General features: G+C 46.0%; 1 protein-coding gene across 1 annotated transcript in view; it reads right to left on the bottom strand.

The window, feature by feature from the left end:
• MTREX (Mtr4 exosome RNA helicase) overlaps positions 1-23,480 on the bottom strand; it is a 93,735-nt gene that overhangs the window by 15,327 nt on the left and 54,928 nt on the right. The window contains exons 20-23 of the mRNA XM_066602717.1: positions 8,173-8,283; positions 1,999-2,187; positions 1,741-1,904; positions 281-386 (exon numbers count right to left, since the gene is read on the bottom strand). Of these exons, the coding sequence (XP_066458814.1) occupies positions 281-386; positions 1,741-1,904; positions 1,999-2,187; positions 8,173-8,283 (570 nt within the window). The remainder of the gene's footprint in view (positions 1-280; positions 387-1,740; positions 1,905-1,998; positions 2,188-8,172; positions 8,284-23,480) is intronic.

Here is a 23,480-nt window from a genome sequence, read left to right on the forward strand (position 1 = left end):
TCCCTCTAATAGAGATTGAAACATTAGAGGAGTTTCTTTAAAGTCGAGCATAAAATGCTTTAAAGTGGATGTCTAGAATAAGCGCCAACAGCTGCGAGATGGCACACGTATGATCCCCTCTCCCACGGAGCATACATAGCAATTACACAGTATTTATCAGAGCTTAGTGAAAAGTACATGAAATCCGCTACCAATTCATCTCACTAGAAGCAAACAATAAGAAGCCGGCTCCAGCAAACAAACAACTCCACAAGAGCGGAGGCCGGGAACCCAAACTTACGTTCTCCTGAAACACGAGGCAGCTGAGCAGGGAGGTCGCTTGTTCTGCCGTCAGGTCATTAAAGAGTCCATTAAACATCATTTCGGTGAGGAGCAGCTCGTCAGCACTGCAACACACAAAGATCAGGTTTACTGAAGGGAAGACCTCAAAATGTTCTGAAACACCCTGTGCAGAACAGGTAAAATACACCTTATACAGAGCAGATCTGCCCGGGTTTATACTTTAAAGAAACATGAAACCTAGAAATAAAATGACAGAAGTAAACAAGAAAATATTGTTGCCCCCATGGTTTGTCTGCTGATCTGCTTAGTTTATGGCGGGTGAAGGTTTGGCGCGGTTTTGTCAAAGGAGTGGCACAATCTTTTTGTTCTACTGCAGACAGATGACCACGGACGTTGACTGTCTGTCATGCACAGTACAGAGAGAGAGATTATATATTATATATATATATAGTTTTTCCCACGCCGTTGCTAGGCGATAATGCAGGTACCCGCAATGTCATTTGCAAATGGGCTGCGGGTTAGCTGGCTTCCATTGACTTCAATGGAGGATGTCCGCACAAAGTCCGCAGCAAAATAGAGTATGCTGAAATTTTTCCTCCGCTCGCGGAACACACCATTCGTTTTTGCGTGTGTGAAGGAAAAGGCGATTTTACATACTTATCAAGGCATGCTATTTGCTGCGGACGCCGACCGCATATTCCACAGTAAAAATCCGGCCTTACAGTCACACACGGGACAGCGAGGAGGAGAAGGGGGACATGGCCAATACCCTGGAACAGAGGATTTCGTTATTCCTCAGTTTCGATTGTAGTATTAGACAAAATAGCAGGAGGAAATTAAGAGGGACATGTTTTTCCCTTTTGTGCATTGATTTTTTAGCGTTTCTTTAAAGAAGCACACTGGTATAAAAAGACTACTAGTTTCTATTGTAATCATCCATTATGACTTTTTCAGACTCCCAAACACTTTTCTTGAACCATCGCTGTGCCCAGGTATATAGCAGAAGGCCAATATGGCACCTCCATGCCTCTGAGTGAAGGAACTGGACATGTTACTCAGTAAGGGGCTTATGAGAAACTTTATGGCCTCGTGCTCATGTTTACATAGGGATGCTTTATGTATTGTGAAGTCCATAAAGGGGTTTTCTTGGAGATCACACGTGTGTGACTGGTGGAATTCCCACCAGCGGGATACCCAATGTTCAGCAGAATGAAGGGACATTAATGCCGCAGCCCCAACTTGTGTCCCTGCCAACATGTCCGATCCTGTAGCTCATCCACATTGGCTGAGCTGTAGTATCTGACACTCTCCTGCATCGATGGAGGTCCTGGGGAATCCCTCTAAACCCTTGGCAGTATACCCTAAAGCAATGTAAAATCCCTTTAAACCATTATTGCCATAGTCAAAAATCAGGAACAAACACTCAAAACTTGTGAACATCCTGCTAAAGAGAATCACCTGCTAATTTCACAGGCCACTCGTCCCTTCATCTCTATAACATCAGAGGAGGAAGCAAAACCCATGCGCCTCAGCAGGCGCTTCCTGCACTTCAACTCATCCATTTGCAACACTGTGCGAGCTTTCTTCAGTTCCCGCCTTGCTGTTCGTATATCCACTGCAATCTGCCAGTCAAAAAAACAGGTATTTAAAAATAAATAAAATTGCGCTATACAAGTCCAACCAGCGTCTCACATGGAGGCACTGCGGAGCTCTTACCTGGGCTTTCTTCTCGCACAGCTTGTATAAGGACTCCAGATTAGGATCATTATTGAGCGCGTGGGAATACATCCTGTGTTCAAAGGCTTCGGTCTTCTGAACCACCTTCTTAAGTCCGGGATCCTTAATCCCCATATCATCAATGGGATCCAGCAAGGGCACACCATCAGGGAAGCGCTTCTGTACCTCCTGCAAAGCGATCAGCAGAAGAGTGGTAAGTGCTCATCATACTGGGCAAGGGCGGCTATACACAGGCTATAACCTCCCGAGAAAGCAAATGCAAATGATAGCCGTTCAGTACAAACCCGGCCACCAACAGCGTGATAAGCGATAACTCGCTAGCTAGTCGATAGTAGATCATCAGCTCGACTAAAAATAAATAAATAAATAGTCGCTGTTTATTGGTGTAAAGTCAGTCGTTTGTATTTGAACAACTTGCAAAACAAATTTGCTTTAAGATTCCCCTTAGAATGATATCTCAGCAAACAAATGAGCAATAAGTGCTTTGTGTAAAAGCAAACAAGCGACGTTCGTTAAGGCTGATTTAGAGAACGATATTCGCTCAAAAATCGCTCGAAGCCATCTTTTGAGCGATAATCGTGTCTAACTGCACTGACATCGTGCAGCTTTCGTTAAGCCGTTGCTGATCTTTTAGCATGCTAAAAGATCAGTTAATCAGGAATTCACAGCAGGATACAGCTAATACTATTGCTTCAGCTGTATCCCGCTCCCGAAGACAGGCAGGGTATGAAGAACAGAGCGGTCCAGCTGTGTTCTGCATCCCCCGCTCGGAGCGCTTGGCTGTATAACAGCCGGGCGCTCCAAGCTGAGAACAGACGGATGCAGAAGACAAGTGGGGACACCCCGTTTGTCTTCTGCCTCCCCCTCTCAACGTCTGAGCGATCACCTTGCTCTGTAAAAAGCACACAACGATTATCACTCAAAAATCTGACACAACTGACAAATTTCTTTGATCCCACTTCCAATTGAGTTTTAAGTATACAGAAGACATTATCTTCCATTTTGAGTATCAAGAACCTAAAACAAGTCTGTGGGCCCTTAGCAGTCAGTATACTAGATAGCAGAGATTCCCACAGTCCCTTTAATACAAGTAACTCAAACTGCAGTCACATCAACAAGTGTTCGCACTAGAGGAACCTTACCTTGCAGAGCCTGCAGGATGGCTCTAAGGGCTCATTCACATGGGCGTACTTACGCTCCATATTACACTTGTGATACGGAGCGCTGAAGCCCCAGTGATTTGCATTAGGGCATTCAGACACATTAATGCGTGTTAAAACGAATCGCAGCAGGTCCTATTTTGGTTCATATTACAGACCAAAATAGGCCATTAAAGCCAACGGAAGTGCGTAAATATGCAGTTAAACCGCAATAAAAATGCATATTTATGAGTGAAATCAATGAGGCATTCTTGTGTTTTTTGAACAAGCGCAAAAAAAAAACAAAAAAAAACATGCAGAGTTTCAGTCCATGAAAGTGTATTTCATGGAACCAAACTAAATAATCCCGTGTGAATGAGCCCCAGCATTAGTCCTTTTACATGGGCCCATTATTGGGCCTGAACATTCCTGAGAGCCCGTTCACTTAGCAATGAAGTGGTGTAAGACCGGCTGCACATGATTGTGCCTGGCCGGGGACCCCATGTATCTGGCATCTCTTCTCGTGTGCAGGCGGTCTTCTGTACGGCTGATGGTCTGGCCGGCAAGCCATCGGACATGCACAGTACAGATTGTCCCGCACCGTCGCTAGGTGGTGCCGCAGGTCTCGCGACCCTTCCGCAATGGATTTCAGCTCCTGTACTAAAAAAATAAAATTGCTTTTCCATAGCATGTTATGGAATGCATTTGCTGTGGAACCCGGGGGCGGCCGCTGATTCAGCAATGCAAATCCGCCCCAATCTAAGAGAACAAACGAATGAGCAAACAAAAATCCTCATTGATCGGCCTTCATCTCCTTGTGCGAGCCAGGACTTGTACGGCCGGCTTATGGGAACAAATGACCGCCATACTCAACGATCGTTTGTCCCCATCGGCTGGTCTGCGACCCGTGTGAGAAATTACACAAGCGTCGATAGAAATACTTTTTATGCTGAGCTGAGAATTCGTCTCATGTAAGAGGACTCTAAGTGGAAGCAGAAAGAAGATAAGACGTCATTTTTTTTGGCCCACGGCAAAGTTATAAGCGGAACTAGAACGGAAGGAGGAAGGGGGGTGTAATGTAGGACGTCTTATCTAACGTGGGTAAAAGCTTTTCCCATGGTAATAAAAGCCATATAAACTAGGCTCACATTCTGACTACGGAAGCCTTGGGCAAACGGAGCGCCATTATTTCTGTAGTATATACAGCAAGGCCCACTAAGCAAAGACGAGAAAGGAAAAAAAGGAAATGGAAAAACGCAACGCACACAGCTAGGACAGAAGAGCCAGACCCCCACAAATAAAGCATCCCGGATGAGATAGTATGGCGTGCTGCACTATTTTGTCTGGGAAAATGCCAGGCGGCAGGATTGAAGAAAGCCATTATAGTCAATGGGATTCATTTAATGGATCTGTACCCCGGCTGCCATTCTGCTTACCTATTTCTACGACAGAACAGGAAAATCTAGTGCCACAATGCTGATGTGAACATGACTAAGTAGATCGATATAGTCCAAGAATGGGAATTCAGCTTCCATTTGTGCTTATTGTACATCTGTCCAGCAACAAAACCCCAACTAATAAAGCTGGGCATATACTGAGCTTTGGAACTACAACCTGAAAGTCCAAGTGCTGAGCAGTCACACTGCATAGAGGCATCCTGCACAGCATGGTTATGTCCAGACACAGCGAGGGGAGGACCTGCCATGGAGGAATGGATGGCACAGTCTCTACAAATAGCTGTTTATTTACCGAGCATCTGTTAATATTTCTCCTCTTTGTAAACAAATATGACAGATTGTTAATACGATCGTTCATCCCCATACAGCAGTCGTTGATCGGCTGCACGTCTGTTTGCACTGGGAGACTGGCAGCCGACTACTTTCATGCTCTCCTAAATGACACAGGCGTTTGCTCATTTGTTGGCTGATCTTTCAAAATGTCATACAGCCCGATTAGGCAACCGAGTGTTCGCAGGAACGTTCGGGTACACGGAGGAAACAAAAAAAAAAAAACCCTTAAAAGAGCTATATCTGTCTCTGTGAAAGCTGGGTGCCAATCAATATACCCCTCACAGTACAGTGATACCCAGATCGCCACCTGGCACAAATGTCTAACTAAGCAGAAGTGCCATTAAGGAATCTTGAAGTTATTTTAAAAGGTGGATTCCCATCTGGGCTTTTCATGGCCAAGAAAAAAAAACCCCAAAACTGGAAGCTTTGTTCTGACCACTTAGTGCAGCGCTGTTTCCGTCACTTTAAACTGAGTGCTTCGGAAGCAGCGCTGCACTAAGCGCCCAACAATTTCCGTAGCTATGGCATTGGTTTCCCTATCTCGCCTATTACCCCTTCAAGGCCCTTTTACATGGCTCCATTTCCAGGCATGAATGTTAGTCCAAAACACTCATTCACCCAATCCCCGGACTGGGTAAAAGGTCTAACGATCATCCGGTGAATACCAATTTGTCGGCTGAATGTTGACTTTCAGCTGCATTAAAACGCCGGCTGATCACCTGTACATTTCCCCGCATGAGTTCGGAGATGTATGGCCAGCTTATAGGGACAAACTATCGCAATATCCCCATAAGTGATTCTCAGCACATCCAATAGCATCCTTACTGACGGTAAAGACTGTCAACTTTACAGAAGAGGCTTCTTGCTGTCAGTCTCCGTGAATATAAATTGTGTCGCCAACCTCATACTGCGGCTCAGCAAGGTAGATGCGCCCTGCAGGGATTAAGGAAAAGCTGGGTGGAAGTGGCAGTCGTAGTTGTTGCTATCCAAGCTCATGGTTTTTTTTGCAACTTTAGGGGAAACTTTCTACATTCAGAATTAGGACGCATTATTATACCGTTCCCAGATTAAATAATGATCTACTACTACCAGATCATATAGCACAGAGCGATACAAGCCGCCGGAGCCAGCGAGATCCCAGAACTGGAAGCGCTCCATGATACAGTCATTACTGGATAATTGCTTGCAAAGTCTCCAACTACTGAATGAACGCCACCGATTCCAATACTGTCATTAAATTACAACCAAAGAAACCAACGTGGACTGTAAAAGTGCTGCCTCATTTTTGTGGTTAAGACCACATACATAAAGGTATTTTAGGGAAACCACTGTAATACCAACGTATGCGGAGAAGAAAATAAAAAAGAAACAATGTAAAAGCGGATCGAGACAACTAACCATTGCTTTTGCCAAATAGAAAAGAGTCAAATTTTGGACCCCTGTCCGCAAAGCCACAAATACTCACCGAGGGTCCACCCAGAAGGCATATGGGAAATCCACAATGAATCCGCAGTGAAATCTGCATACATTACATGCAAATTTACATTGGACTTCAAATGTGGGGGTGAAGGGGTGAAATCTGCCATGCTGGGCTTAACAATCAGCACTGCAGGTCTCTTTATGAAGTCGATTTTCTCTGTAGAATGTGAATGACATTTTTTGAAATCTCATCAACTGGCTTGTACTACAATATGCCATGCATTTTCCCTATGCAAACCTGCGGCATAAAATATGCATCGTATACGCTACCCGTCAGCATACATCCCCCAAGAGTGAGCATGCTGGAAATATATAACATACACAGGAACTGTGTGCCAGGTCCTCCAACAATCAGCTGATAAGAGGGTCTGGCACTACAACACCCCCATGACCTGACAGATGGCCGAAAGCTTCACAACAGCAAAAGGATCAAACACTGGTTAGGTTATTGGCTTCCCTGCAGCTGTACATAGCCTTCTTTATTAAAGCACTACAGCCATAACAGGATGCTTTATACGGGCTTATGATCTGTAGTACGAAGGTTTATTCCTAACCGCGGCATAGGCTAAACGTGCCCAGCGACTGAATGACAACAAAACGATAAAACATTTGTTCAGATGAACCGCCATACGATAACTGCAGCATTTAAATGTATCACTAAAAAGCGCCAATGGACCGGCTATGTTGATCGAAGCTCATTAAAAAGGTATGTACCAGAAATACAATTTGTCCCCCATCGACAGGATAGGAAATAACTTGCTGATCAGTGGGGGTCTCCCCACCAAGACCAACACTAACCCCAAGAACAAGGGTCCCATGTCTCCAGTCCGACTCACTGTGTGCTTACTATACCCCACACAGAGAGGAGGATAATGAACAGAGCCTGAGGCTACCTTCACACAGGTGAGAGCGGGAAACCCGGTACGATATTGCGTTGTTGCATCCACGGGTAATACGCTCGTTGACCATGTACAAAAATGCCTCATATCACTTCTCAGAATTTCCAATCCCCTGGCGCTTGGTTCACATGCGTTGCAGGATCGGCAAGTGTTTCTCATTGTTTTCTATGCGATGGGTTTGAATGTCCCATTGAAAACAAATGGCGATGTGTTCCGAGGGGTGCAAAAAAAAGGAAAAAAACCACAATAGGACATGCAGCGATTTATTTTTACCTCACAGCATTGCTGTGAGGGGGGGAAAAAATAAATAAATAAGGCTCTAGTATATAGCTTCATTCAAAAGCGTTATGTGCGTCTCAAAACTAAATTCCCGCTCATGTGAATGTAAACTTAGTCAAGCAAGCACGCTACTGCTCTATTCATTTTCAATGGGGCTGCAGAGATAGCTGAGCAAGCAACCAGGTCTTTATCAGCTCCACTGAAATGAATGGAGAGCTGACTGCACATGCTTGGCGAGCGCCAATAGCTGTGGCATCACTGCGGGTGGGAGAAGCATCCCTGTAGTGACAAGAATAGAGGGACACGGGAGAACACCACGATCAGCAAGTTGTTACCTATCCTGCGGATAGAGGATAACTAATTTCTGGTAAACCCCTTTAAGGGCCTCCATAAAAGGATCCTAAAGTACAGCGACAGAGTAAGAGGTTTGTGGCATGCAGGTAGGTAGGGGCTGTGCTCTGATTCTCCAAAACTCAGCCTTTACCCAAATGGGAGCGGGTAAAGAGCATAATATATCACATGTATACAAAATAGTGTACAATGAAGGATTGTCAGACGTCGCCATACCTGGATAGACTTTAATACGCTCTGCCTGTTGTCAAGAGGCCGGAGATCCTTGGGGATATAAAGCCGCACACTGCTGATGGCGCAAAGCAAGTGCAATAACACTGGAACAACCTGCAGAGAGGAGAGTCACCATTATACCTGCAGCATAGACCACCAACACACCACTACGTACGTCATCACAGCAACTGCTGGCTTACAGGCCGATTACCATACAGGTGATTGGACACAATAGGACTGTCCCTTTGTGAGAAGTAATGGTGGCCATATTGATTATCACCCAGCTCTCTCACAAGCTCTTATATGGCGTGTAAATAACTCCCAGAGCACTTCTCAGATGCTCTGTACATTTTCGTGAATGGAAAACATGTCTGCATACTATAATATATATATATATATATATATATATATATATATATATATATATATATATATATATATATATATATATATATACACATACACACATATACATACACACATATACACATATATTATAGTACACACACAGAGTAGTTACATATGCTGTAAATTTTCCATTTAGGACTATGAAAAAGCAGGGACAATTGTTTTTGCAGCCATACGGATCATCACCTTGCCGTACAGATGGAACTTGGAAAAAGCAGATCTGACCTTTTGACAGCTCGACAAGTTGAGGACCAATTCATGTTTTTTTAAAGTTTTTTTTTTTCTATACAAAACAACCTTCTCCCATATGATGGGTACATAGACATCATACAGAAAGGGTCTGCTGCTCAGGACACCATTGTATTAAACCAGACCAGAGATTGGTTTCCACTATGGAGGACAGGATATGATATGATGTGATGTACTTATTACATATTAGGCATCAGTTCATTTGAACAGGCACCATGTAATACGACATATGTTCTTACTGATGCCCAGCAGGTGTGTATATAAAACAAAAATTGGGGTCAATCCCTGTAGGACAACCACTTTAATCCCTCACAACCCCTTTAAGAGGGCGTAAACCTCTACCAGCTGCCCTAGGTCCTTGATAAAATAAAAACGAAAAAGCCATCAGTTTTTTACCCCTAGAAACAGCACCACTCTTGCCCACAGGTAGTGTCTGGTATGGTAGCTCAGCTTCATTGAGATGCATTGGGATAAACTGCAGTATCACCCAGAGAGGTTGGAGTGGAAGCTGCTGCTCCGACCTGTGTAGTGGCCGATGCTTGGAACTGCAGGCGCAGGTCTCATCGATAGGTTAGCAATAGTATTTATGCCTGGAAAACCCCTATAAATGAAAACAAGTCCAGAGAAGTGCTGGCTCCATCGCAGTGAAGAAATGCTCTGGCTTTAGGACAAAATCCAAGGCTTTATTACAGATTCCAACACCCCCCCCCCCCCCAGGTGCTCACACTACTTTACCAATAGGTTTTGAACTGAAAAGTTCTTAATTATGTAATTCTAGTGTGATGATTAACATCAGTTCTTAACGCGTTGGTAAACTAGCGTGAATACCGGGGATCTGTTTTCCTACGCTGTTTTTAATGGGACTGAAATAAAGCCTTGCATTTTATCCTAAAACCAGGGGTATTTCTTCATTCAAGTTTATGGAGATTTCATTTCGATATGCGCATGTCTAATAAATATGAGGGAAATGTATGATCTCTGCAAGTCTTGGATTTATAGGCTTTTTTTTGTGAAGCCTTGCTTTGATGCAAAACTGCATGAAGGTGCACAAGAGGCTAAAGCTCTGGGTGGCATTTTCACAATGTGGCAGGTGTCTGTCTCGAATATAGAGGCATGGGGGTAGAATTTTATATAATTGTGGGGGTGGGGATGCATTTGTCAGAAGTGTGAAAATTTTCCCAGAGGCGAAAGCATTGTGAGCCCATGTTGTACCCTAATAGGGAACACGGACCTTTCTGATAGCTCTAGAAATAAGGCCCCTTTCCCACGAGCGTATATCGCTTTCACGGTCGGCAGATATACGCTGTGATCTGATGCATTGGATTCCAATGCATAAAATCACATGGCCATATTCCAGTAATGTAAAATTCGCCCGGCCGGCAAATATAGTGCTGGGAATTTTTACGTCGGGCCCAAAAGATAGTCCTAGAACTATCTTTTGGGCCGGAATAGGTCAGCTGCTGCATGGGCTCCTATGGGAGCCAATGACAGCGGCTGGAGAAGGGAGGTGGGAGGGAGTTTAGCAGTGTGACTGCAAAACTTCCGCCCTCTTCTCTCCTCCCCTCCGGCAGATTGCAATGGGAGGCGGTGGAGCCAAGTGCTGCCCCGTACCGCCCATTGTCCGCAGCCAGCAATGGGAGGAGGTGGGACAGGGTGTCACTTAGCTCTGCCCCCACCCCTCCCATTGCAATCTGCTTGAGAAGAGGAGAGCGGTGGTGAGCCGGCGAGGGGGAGGGAAGGGGAAGAGGCAACGGCATGGAGGCCTTGGCATATATGCGCCAGGACTGAACAGGTGCACAAAAGTTAGATTTGTGCACCCATCCACAAGTTTTTACTACTCAGATCGTAGCATATATCGTCAGCCGTGAAAACAGCGGCCAATATACACTTGTGGGAACAAAGCCTGTGGCTGTGGGGTTTTTTTTGTGTTTCAGTGTAGCTATCCCTTTGTAGCAGCAACTAAACGGAAAGAAAAGGATTAAGGATTTAAAGGGTCAGTGATTCAGGGATTATTATGATTGCCAGATTGGAGTCAGGGAAGATTTTTTTCCGCTAAGAAGAGGAAAAATTGGCTTCTACCTCATTGGTTGTTTTTTTTGCCCTTTTCTGGATCAACATTCGAGGGGGGGCGGGGGGTAATAGGCTGAACTGGATGGACATATGTCTTTTTTCGGCCTTACATACTATGTTACTATGAAAAAGCATCAGTTTGTGCCTGTAGACATGTATTGAAACTGAAAACCTTCAATGCCTTGATCAGTTTTCAGTTGCCATTCCATTTTTAAAACTGAAGTAAAAAGTGCAGACTGCAGCGATTTAGTTTCAAGTTCACAAAACTAAACCAAAATGGATCCGTAATTTTAATATTGCTGGCAATAGAAAACGGAAGCAAATGTGAAAATATTATATTAACCTCAAAGTACAGTATAAAACCACAGGACTTAGGTCCATAAAAATGAAGAGGATCTTCTGCAACAAAAAAAAAAAAAAAAAAGCCAGCATGAACTCAGATGCTCCCTGTAAATACATCAAACATTATATCATTACCAGAAGTAATACTGAGGAACGTCTGCATCTAATTCCCTATCTGACATGCAATCTATTACAGAACCAGATGTTACTTCTTAGATGTCTCTAAATAATACGGTCATGGAAGAAGCTGCTGTCTCCTCTCCCTGCAGGCTTTGGGAAGGAAAAAACACTTTGCTGGGTTGCATGGAAGCAATTGGCTGGAGAGGCGACTTAACACAAGGAGGTCCCTTCCACACTTGTGCGTTTTTACTACCTCATTAGTGTGCAGGACCACCACACAGAACACGTAGGTGGTTTATAGGAATTTGCTGGAACACTGAATTTTTTAATCTATTTCAATCTTTAAAGCAACATTGCGATGTAGCAGTCACTTTAGGTAGGAGCTCATGGTCGACCTATATTCAGCCCTGCCATCCTTTCTTCACTAGAATTGCAGTAGTGGCCAAGTACCTTAGCCAGCCACTGCAAGAGATATTGTAGCGACTTCCCACTATCACTTCCTTCCAGTGGGAATATGGCGGAAAGCTTAAGGGATTGTGCCAAGTAATAAAAGTTTATCCTCTATCCATAGGACAGTGGATAACGGATCAGAGGGACCCCCACAGATCCCGATAATGGGTTCTGGATGGTCCCCAGGTGAATGGAGGTGTGCTGCTGCTCCATTCACATCACAGAATGGTAGAGTTGGAAGGGACCTCCAGGGTCATCGGGTCCAACCCCCTGCTCAGTGCAGGATTCACGAAATCCTCCCAGACAGATATTTGTCCACCCTCTATTTAGACACTTTCATTGAAGAACTCACCACCTCCTGTGGTAACCTGTTCCACTCATTGATCACCCTCACTGTCAGAATGTTTTTTCTAATATCTAATCTGTGTCTCCTCCCTTTCAGTTTCATCCCATTGCTTCCAATCTTTCCTTGTGCAAATGAGAATAGGGCTGATCCCTCTGCACTGTGACAGCCCTTTGGATATTTGTAGACAATTATTAAGTCTCCTCTCAGCCTTCTTTTTTGCAAGCTAAACATTCCCAGATCATTTAACTGTTCCTCATAGCACAAACCAAATAACTATATAAAACAAACCAAAAGCCGTGGATTGCCAGGATAATTGAAAATCTCCCTGCTCCTGGCTATAAAACTGAGCCAAGAGCCTGGAGATTTCATGGGGGGCCGCGGTGAGCGGTTCCTGGTCACGTGTTCGCCGTTATACAATGGATAATGGTGATCACGTAAAAGTTTTAAAAAAAATTTGAAGTTTCATCTCCCCTCACCGATGCGATCGGTGAGAGGAGATTAAACTTTTTACCGGAGGCCTCCGTATTTGCACCCCGACGCGATCCTCATCCTTGAACTTCCCCGGATTCTGCACATGCGACCGCCGGCAAAATACCAGACACATGCGCAGGAGGCGGGGAGCCCAGGAAACTTAAAATCTCCTTGCTCCCAGCGACCAACGGTCGCCGAGAGCCTGGAGCAGTGACCTTGTTGAGCGGTCCCCGGTCACGTGATAAAAAGGTAGAGATCTACCTTAGGCCGGTCTCACATGACCGGATAGGAATTACGGATTCCGCATGCGTCTGATCCGCGGTAATACGCAGATCAATCGCATTGGATTACACAATTCCGCTCACATTAGCGGGTCGGAATTGTGTAATCCACTCGCAGAAAAGAGAACGCAGCAGGTTCTATTTTACCGCGGATATCCGCAGCATAGAGCCTATTGTGCTCTGTGGTCGCGGATATACCCGCAGCTCATACGCAACTACGTTGTATACGGGCTGCAGGTACCGGCGTCATCGCTAAGCAACGGTGCAGGAAATACAAACAAAAAAAAAGGTACTGCGCATGACCGCCTGTGTGAGTAGGCAGTTATGCGCAGTACATTACGTGGCCGTACGCAGGGTCACAGCCGGGCTCACAGCCGGGATCCGCTGCGGGCCTCCGCAAGCGGATTCCACCTAAGGCTGCGTGAGCCCAGCGTTATTCAGACCGCTACCTGTGATACGTATTTTACAAGAAGCCCCGGGAACGCTCGCCTTCCTGCAGTTCCAGGAGCAGCTTGTTGAGCGCCTTCTATGCGAGACCGCCGCACCTCAGCAAGATTACGGAGACTCATGGAATGCCACTTTTTACACCCCATACCCGCCACTGAGGTCAAGAAATGACCCCCAAAAAGCATGAGGGGGGGGGGGGGGGGGGGAGATATATTATATTTTTATAGTTTTATTGCCCCATGTGCCCATTCCAACCAGCCTCCGTAATTACCCGTCTTCGAAAATACTTATCTAAGATTTGCAAACGCCAAAAAGGGCGCAGAGTATGTGTGTGTGTGTGTGGGGGGGGGGGGGGGGGGATTTTTAGAGAGTCAATTTTTATTCCGTACAAATAAGCAATGGGGCCTGGAATTTATTCAGTTGTGCCCTGAAATCCAACGGGTGTTCCCTCCTTTATAGGCCTTGCCATGGGCCCTGTAAGTAAATTAGGGCCACAATGGGTATGTTTCTGAACACGGGACAAACGGGGGGATCCATTTGCGGGTGAATGTCTTCATTTCTATGTACACTGTACAAAAAAAACTGTTTTAAAATTTTAAAAAATTGCCAAAAAAAATTGAAAATCGTTACTTTTTCCTTCTGCTTTGCTTAGATTCATTCAAATACTGTGGGGTCAAAATACACAGTACACCCCTAGATGAATTCGTTAAGGGGTCTAGTTTTCAAAATGGGGTCATTCGTGGGGGTTCTTTATAGTTTTGGCCGCTCAATGGCTCTATAAGTAGGCAATGGGGCCTGAAATGTATTCACTTGTACCCTGAAATCCAGCGGGTATTCCTTTCATTGTAGGCCTAGCAGTGTGTCCTGTAAGTCTATTAGCGCCACAATGGGTATGTTTCTGAACACGGAACAAACAGGAGTATCCGTTTTGAGGTGAAAGTCTACATTTATACATGTGCTGTACAAAAAAACCTGTTTTCAAATTGACGCAATAGCCCAAAAAATGAAAATCGTAATTTTTTCTTACGGCTTTGCTTAGATCTATTCAAAAATTCTAGGGTTAAAATACACAGTACACCCCTAGATAAATTCCTTAAGGGGTCTAGTTTTCAAAATGGGGTCATTTGTGGGGGTTTTCTATGGTTTGGGGCGCTCAAGAACTCTACATGTATGCTATGGGGTCTAAAAGGCCTTCAAGCAAAATTTCTGTTCTGAAAGACACGGACTACTCCTTTCATTTTGGGCCCCGTTGTGGACTCAGATATAATATTAGGGCCACAATGGGTATATTTCTGAACACGGAAGAAACAGGGGTATCCATTTTGGGGTGTAAATCCTCATTTTCATGTAAACTATAGGAAAAAAATATGTCTTTAAAGGGGGGGCGTGGCCAGCGACCGACATGGAGAGTCACATGTAAGGAGAGCTCCCCAGGGGGGACATCAAAATCCGCACAAAACCCTGCTCTTACCAGAACCTGAACACCCATAAGAACACCAATGGGTCCCTAAACCCTAATGGACAAGCTGGACCGTAATTGAAGAAGATTATAACCTCCTGAAATACATAATTGGGCCGCAGACTGAGACGGAAGAGAAACGGCGCCAACGCCCTGCCACCTTCCCGCGCTCAGTTTCCCGCCTAACCTGCCGACCCACCTTGCTGACTGCCTGGAGCTTTGCCGACCTGCTACCTCTCCTTAACCACCCAGTGAAAAGACCCTGCTGGCGCCCGTAGCTGACCCCATCACCCTACTTACATCGGGGCTCCCCCCTTGCTGTCTCCGTGGGTCCGCGTCTGACCGGGACCCAGGCGGAGGCGATCCCCCTCACCGAAGCCGCTGACCTCATCCCTGGGAGGAGGGACGCTCCACTTCCTTCACCTCCGGAGCTGGACTGCCGTTGCGAGAGTGGGACGAGAGCGGCGATTCACCTGCTGACTCCGGCCGTCCTGCTGCCGCTTACCCGTAACTTCCTGCCGCCCGCTCCGCGCTGAGGGATGCGCGGTCCCAGCTGAGCCCGCGGCGGGCCTGGGCGCTTCTGCTCTGCCTGGAGGCCGCTGCCGAGCGCCCATCTCCCCTGCAGTGAGACGCGGAGCGCCTCTGTGTCGGCGCCGCTGCCGCGAAGATCCGGCGGTGGACACGGCTCGCCGGTCCTGCCGCTCTACAGCCTCCGCTGTCATTCAGCTGCCGAGCGCCCATCTCCCCTGCAGTGAGACGCGGAGCGCCTCTGTGTCGGCGCCGCTGCCGCGAAGACCCGGCGGTGGGCACGGCTCGCCGGTCCTGCCGCTCTGCAGCCCCCGCTGTCATCCAGCTGCGGCACCCGGCGTTCCACGACGCGCAGACTGCGGAGCTGTGTGCCGACTCGGCCTCGGCGCTGCAACCGGAGGACCTCTCTCCCTGCCTCCGACGCAGCTGACTCGACCACCTCCCGGCGGTTCACCTCCGGAGCGCCTTGCCACCGCCGAGCCGCGACACCCGAGACCCCTCAAGACTCCGCATCTAAAAGAGCCTCCTTCTCGGACCCGACCCTGCGGAGCCGGCAACAAATTGTAAGTCACCCGTGGGGGACTGGGGGACAATCCCCGGGACTGTTAGCGCGGACCTCCCGCGATCACGCATCCTGGCCAAACGGTCCGCTACAAGGGCATTCTACACCCTGAGATAGCCAGGGGACTGACTACCCCAACATATAAGAGGGCAAGGACTGAGCTAGACTGACCTGATAAACAAAGGGCCTTACAGTGAACACCGTCATATCTCCAAACCCATACTACATCGACGGGGACTGGCTGTTGTGTCTGGCAGCCGGCAGGCCGCCACGCTTTACTTGGGTGGTCCCTCTCCCCCTTTACCGCGGCCAGTCCAAGACCAAAAGATAATCCGGTGCCACCACAGTCCGAATTGCCGAACAATCGCCTCCCAACGGCCATCGTAACAAGCACCAATATACGGACCTTTGATCCTTACCTGACAAGGAAAATATTGACACTGCCTACTTCACGACGCTAACCTTCATAACCCGCTACATTAACCCAACGAAATCTATCATGAGTACACGTGCAAAGAGCGGCACTGCCGCCGAAAAATTAAAAGAATTCTCCCGCATTGAAACCTCTGATCACACCCCGCGCGCAACGCGACCTGCCCAGATGAGAGAGTCTGAACACGAAATGGGGCAAACCCCAGAACCCACCATGCGTCAACTTTTAGACGCAATCAATACTTGCAAATCCTCTCTCACCAACAAAATAGAGGAGATAAAATCTGACGTCTCCTTGCTAAGGCAAGACTTGCAGAACATGCGTGGCAGAATGCAGGAAATGGAAGAACGCGTTTCCAATGCAGAGGACTCCCTACGCCCACTCACCACGGCGGTCAAGAAAGCGACAAGAGCAATAGAATTTTGTCAGTCCAAAACAGACGACTTAGAAAATCGCTCGCGCCGCAACAATTTACGCATAATAGGCTTACCCGAAAAATCAGAGGGCTCCCACCCGGAAGTATTCGCTGAGACTTGGTTAAAATCACTATTGGGAGACGACACCTTCTCTACCCATTTCACAGTAGAAAGAGCCCATCGAGTCCCTGCAAAACCGCCACAACCAGGAGCCCCCCCGCGCCCCTTCCTGGCAAGGATCCTAAATTGCAGGGACCGAGACGCCGCATTACGACAAGCCAGGTTAAAGGGCCCACTAAAGTACAATAACACAGCGATTTCTATATTTCCCGACTTCTCTGCTGAGCTACAAAAACAAAGAGCCACCTTCATAGAAGTGAAACGAAAATTCAAAGAAAGAAATATTCTTTACTCAATGGCATATCCAGCTCGCCTACGAATAGTAACCCAAGGAAAGGCGCTCTTTCTTCATTCTCCTACAGAAGCCCTGGAGTGGCTAGACATGCACCCCGAAACACCAAAGGACGACTGATCCTACTACAGCTATAGCAGAACTTTAAGCGTGGCTATGACTCATTCCTCAACACCCCTCGACTCATAGGCGGTGTGCAGGGTGACCGTGGCACCTTCAAGTTATTAACGGGACCCGGCGGTTAATCCCAAACTTCTAAGAGTTCATCAAGAGACTCCCCCCCCCCCCCCCCCCAACAGTACAACATCTGCTACTTCTAGCTAGATCGTAGCTAAAATGTTTTTTTTTCTTTCTTTCTTTCTCTTCCCTTTCCCTTTTCCTATTGTTTTCTGTTCTGTTGCTCTTTGGCATCTACGCCATAATTTAAGCGGGATGCCAGAGACTAATAGTTTAAATTGCTGTAATTTGTTCTCCATTAATGTTCTTTACAGGTATGCGCTGTCACTATCTCTCCCCCCATACCCATCAACCCCCTTCCCTCTCCCCCACTCCATGGACATAAGTACAATAGCTAAATCCCATACCCACATAGGCAGTAATGTCCCTAAAATGTCTTAGCTGGAATGTCCGGGGACTCGGTACAACCCTCAAGCGAAGGACAGTATTTTCATATATTAAACAAATAAACCCACATATTATTAGTTTGCAAGAGACCCACCTTATTAGGGACAAGGCAGACGCCCTTTCAAAGCCATGGATTCAGTGGACTGCCCACTCCTTCCATACCTCCTCCTCTAGAGGTGTCTCCGTGCTTATCCACAAGTCGCTGCGCTGGAACCCTATTACTACCCGCAGAGACCCCGAAGGAAGATTTATATTCATCTTCGGAGAAATAGACGCCAAACCCTATGTCATTCTATCCATCTACAACCCACCCCACAATAATCTCCATCTTCTGCAGTCTGCTATAACGTTTGCACACCAATACCCACTGGCAGGAGTGATCTGCTTAGGCGACTTTAACATGGTAATGGACCCCACTAAAGACAAATTTCATGTACCCCTCAGTGCCACTTCCACCTTAAACTCCCCTTTGAGACAGCTAATCGAAAGTGTGGGATGGGTCGATCTTTGGCGACTCCATCACCCCGAAACGCGGGAATATACCTGTCACTCACCGGGTTATAACGCACTGACAAGAATTGACTACATATTTAGCTCCATAGAACTGGCAGTATATCTCTCAAACATAACACACTGCCCGAGAGGCATATCCGACCACAGCCCAATACTGCTAACCTTCAAATTTCCCCAACACAACATAAGGCCCACTTGGAAGCTTCACCCATTCTGGCTCAAGCTTATTGGGTCAGACGATCAAATGCCCTTCCACATCTCCCTATTCTTAGATGCTCATATTGACAACACCCACCCCGCTCTGAAGTGGGACACACTTAAGGCCTATATCAGAGGGTTCCTCAAGTCCGCCATCTCGCATATTAAGAAATCGACATCCCAGGCGGACAAAGAGATTGAAAATCAAACCATAGAAGCCGAGAAAATGTACATATCAGACCCCACAGACGCTAATAAAATAGCTTGGCTCAGTCTATCCCGCCTTCACAGACACCAAATACATGCCAAAGCCAAACGCAAATTATTCTTTGCTAAGCAGCACTACTTCGAATTGGGAAACCAATCCAGCCAGTTACTCGCCAGTCTTATCAAACGCAAAAACTACGCTAATACGATCCTCAAGATTAAGAATCAATGCGGAATAGAGATGACTGATGCCCCATCCATCACAAACTGCTTCAAAGAATTCTACACCAATTTATATAACTCCTCCTCTCAAAACACGGTGGCGGACAATCTGGATTATCTAAATGACCTAAATTTCCCGACCCTCTCTGGGGAGCAGGTTGACCTCCTGGAAGGTCCCATCACTCTAGAGGAAATCCAACTAATAATTCAAGATATGGCCCTCAACAAATCACCAGGCCCCGATGGTCTCCCAATAGAGGTATATCGCAAATATTGCGAACAATTAGCCCCACAACTCCTTGAGACAATAAACCGAGCCCAGACAGATAAAACACTCCCACCCTCATTCTATAAAGCCTCCATAGTAGTAATCCTGAAACCCGGGAAGGACCCCACAGACTGCAGTTCTTATCGGCCAATCTCACTGGTAAACACAGATTACAAGATCCTAACCAAAATCCTGGCCACGAGACTGAATCAGGTGATCCTATCCATTATACACCCGGACCAGACGGGATTTATGCCAGGAAAATCCACGACCATAAATATCCGCAGAGTCCAAACAGCCATCCAACTAGGCAAGCAATATAATATGCCCTGGGCACTGGTTTCACTCGACATGGCAAAAGCTTTCGATTCCCTGGAATGGGCCTTTCTGGAGGCCTGTCTGGTCCGTTTTGGGTTCGGACCCAATTTTATACAATGGGTCAAAACCATATATAAGTCCCCAAGTGCAAATGTAATCGTAAATGGCATCCCATCAACGGAATTTCAACTGACAAGAGGCACCCGGCAGGGATGCCCCTTGTCTCCGGCCCTATTTGCCATAGCCATCGAGGCATTGGCGATCCGGCTGAGAAGCGCCCCCAATGTGACTGGTATTAAATGGACAGACCTTGAAAGTAAATTAGGACTATATGCAGACGACACAATTCTATTTCTGTCGAACCCATCAAACTCCTTTGCCCAAGCTATGACACATATAGATAGATTTTCCAACTTCTCCGGGCTATATGTTAACTGGTCCAAATCAACAATCCTTTACACAGAAACTGGCCCAAAAAATGACCCCTGTGTCGCAAGATATGGACTAAAACCGGTTTCAACATTTAAATACCTGGGGGTGATTATGTCACATGACCACAACAACACAATAGCAGATAATATAAACCCACTATTAGAGAACATAAAATATAAACTGAAGCGATGGGCTAAGTTACCGCTCTCCGTAGCTGGGCGTATAAATCTCATCAAAATGGCCATCCAACCTAAATGTTTGTATATACTACAACACATGCCAGTGAGCGTCCCTAAACACTTCAAGTCTTTAAACTCCCTAATTATAACATTCATATGGAACTCCTCCCGCTCCAAATTGAGCCGAGCAACTTTACAAAGACCCAAGGAACAAGCTGGAATGGCCCTTCCGGACCTCCGGCTCTATTACCTGGCAGGGCAACTGAGAAACATCCGATCCTGGGTCTTAGATAAAGAACTGCCTATAGCAGATAAACAACTTGCGAAACAAGTAACAGGAAACAGCCTACTGGGCTTTTTGGAATTCCCAGAATGTACCAAAATCTCCGACCTAATCCCGCTCCATAAACTAGCTCTCAGCGTATGGAAGGAAGTAAAGACGCTGCAGAGATACCAAGATGTAGTGCCAGAACTCCCCCTCTGGAACAACCCTGGTCTCACTGCACTACAGTCTATTCCAGACCCACAGTACTGGACCGCCCTGGGGGTATTTACACTAAAAGACATATATACAGACGAAACACTCCCCACATTCACGCAACTACACGACAGGTTACAGGCCCCGCACCTCCAACTATTTAGATTCTTCCAACTAAGACACGCACTGAACTCTCAATTCCCACCCACCTCGACCCGCATATCCAGGTTCCCCACAATCGGCGTCCTTAAGTCCCAGGGGCCTAAAGGATTAATATCAGCCCTGTACACACACCTCCTTTCAGCCAAAATAAGTCTCAATCCACTCCCAACATACGATAAATGGAAACTTGCCATCCCATCTCTTACACCTGAGGAATGGCAAGATATCTCCGAATCCCACCTGTCGGTTTCACCGGCCGTAAACAATAAACTCATCCAGCTATATATTATACATCAAGCCTACCTCACTCCCAACCGTCTACATAAAATGCGCAATACTTCCTCAGATTCCTGTCAGAGATGCCGCCAACTGAAGGCGGATTTCTGGCATTTAATATGGGAATGCCCTCTTGTCAACGAGTTCTGGTCAAAAGTGATAGACCTCGTAAACTTACTTTTGCGGCCCCCATTATCTATTGACCTGGACCCTAAGGTGGCGCTCTTCGGCCTGCTGGAGGAGGAGGTGTGGCCATACTATACTCGCGTCTTTCTGGAAAAGACGCTATTCCTGGCTCGCAAAGTGATAGCCGTGAATTGGATGGCGATAGAACCCCCCTCAGTCCCACACTGGATCCAAACTGTAAACACTGTAGCCTCATATGAAAAAATCATATATCAAAATAGAGGCTGCCCGACTAAATTCCAAAAAGTATGGGGAGCTTGGATGGACTCCCATTCAACTTTGCCTACGGTATGAACCCTAAGCCTGAACTACACTAACCCCCTCCTCTCCCCCCCCCCCCACGGACAAGCGCTTAGAACTTGTAATTTTTTTTCTTACCAGGACCAAGAATAAGGAAGAACAGCATTGCATTGTTTTAAAAGTTTAAAAGTTTATTGTTATAAATGATTAACCAAGAAATTTAAGAAATACAGTAGCATAAAAAATGTGTCAACTAACTACAACTATGACTATACCCATATTACTATGTGCCAAGCAAACTTCTTTTCTTTTATTCTGTATTTTATGACTTGATTATTAATAAAAAAACGAATTTAAAAAAATATGTCTTTAAAATTATAGATTTGCAAAATATGAAATTTTACTTTTTCTCCTCTAAATTGAATTAAAGGGGTTGTCCCGCGCCGAAACGTTTTTTTTTTTTTATTTTTTAACCCCCCCCCCCCCCCCGTTCGGCACGAGACAACCCCGATGCAGGGGTTAAAAAAACAAACCGCTCAGCGCTTACCTGAATCCCGGCGGTCCGGCGTCTTCATACTTACCTGCTGAAGATGGCCGCCGGGGTCTGCTCCCTCCGTGGACCGCAGCTCTTCTGTGCGGTCCATTGCCGATTCCAGCCTCCTGATTGGCTGGAATCGGCACGTGACGGGGCGGAGCTACACGGAGCCGGCATTCTGCACGAGCGGCTCCATTGAAGAGAGCAGAAGACCCGGACTGCGCAAGCGCGGCTAATTTGGCCATCGGAGGGCGAAAATTAGTCGGCTCCATGGGAACGAGGACGCTAGCAACGGAGCAGGTAAGTAAAAAACTTTTTATAACTTCTGTATGGCTCATAATTAATGCACAATGTACATTACAAAGCGCATTAATATGGCCATACAGAAGTGTATAGACCCACTTGCTGCCGCGGGACAACCCCTTTAATTCTTGAAAAAGAACTGTGGGGTCAAAATACTCATGACACCCCTCAGTGAATACATTAAGGGGTGTAGTTTTTAAAATGGGGTCATTAGTGGGGGTATCTATTATTCTGACACTCATGAGCCTTTCCAGACTTGGCTTGGTGTAGGAAAACAAAGTGTTCCTCAAAATGCTGAAAAGTAATGTTACATTTGTACGTCTCCTAAATGGTTAAAAAAAAAAAAAAACGAAAGTTTTTCCAATGTGCGCCCAAAATAAAGTAAACGGGTGGAAATATAAATCTTAGCAAAAATTTCTATATTATGTTTGCACATATTTAAGATATTGCAGTTGGAAATGTGAAAAAAATGACGATTTTTTCAAAATTTTCACAATTTTGGCGCTTTTAATAAATAAACACAAATTCTATCGGTCTTTTTTTTCCGCCTAAATGAAGTACAACATGTGGCGAAAAAACAATGTCAGAATCGCTTGGATATGCAAAACCTTTCTGCTGTTTTTCCATGCTAAAGTGACACATGTCAGATTTGCAAAATTTGGCCTGGTCATTAAGGCGCAAACAGGCTTGGTCACTAAGGGGTTAAGCCATTCTGCAGCCCATTTTGCTATAGTTTTTGTCAACCAATTCAACAGTTTTCAGCTTTATGATTTCCAAGGAAGCCTTTAACTACTTAACGTGTTCAGCCCGCACCTCCCGCCAACAGCTTATTGGACTCCAAAGTTTTTTAATATTTTCCTTTTTTAATCCGAACTTGAAAAAGTTGTTTACATTTTATTTTAGATGCATTGCCACGAAACAAATATAATTCCCCTTTGTTAAAAGCTACATGTATGATCATACGTCATGTCATGTCAGTGCAAGTGTGAACAGAGAGCCTAAAAAGAGTCCATAACAGCGCAGCATGGCTAGAAGTAAAGCAGACGTGGAACATGCGGGAATCCCTCCAGGGTTTAGTATTTATTACTTTCAGCATGTGGTGTCCAAATGTGCAGCTCAATCCGCTGCCAAACGTCTGGAAACGCAACATGCCACGATTTACTTTACGGGGTCTGT

The sequence above is a fragment of the Eleutherodactylus coqui genome, chromosome 5 (genome assembly GCF_035609145.1).
Source record: "Eleutherodactylus coqui strain aEleCoq1 chromosome 5, aEleCoq1.hap1, whole genome shotgun sequence".
Lineage (NCBI taxonomy): Eukaryota > Metazoa > Chordata > Amphibia > Anura > Eleutherodactylidae > Eleutherodactylus > Eleutherodactylus coqui.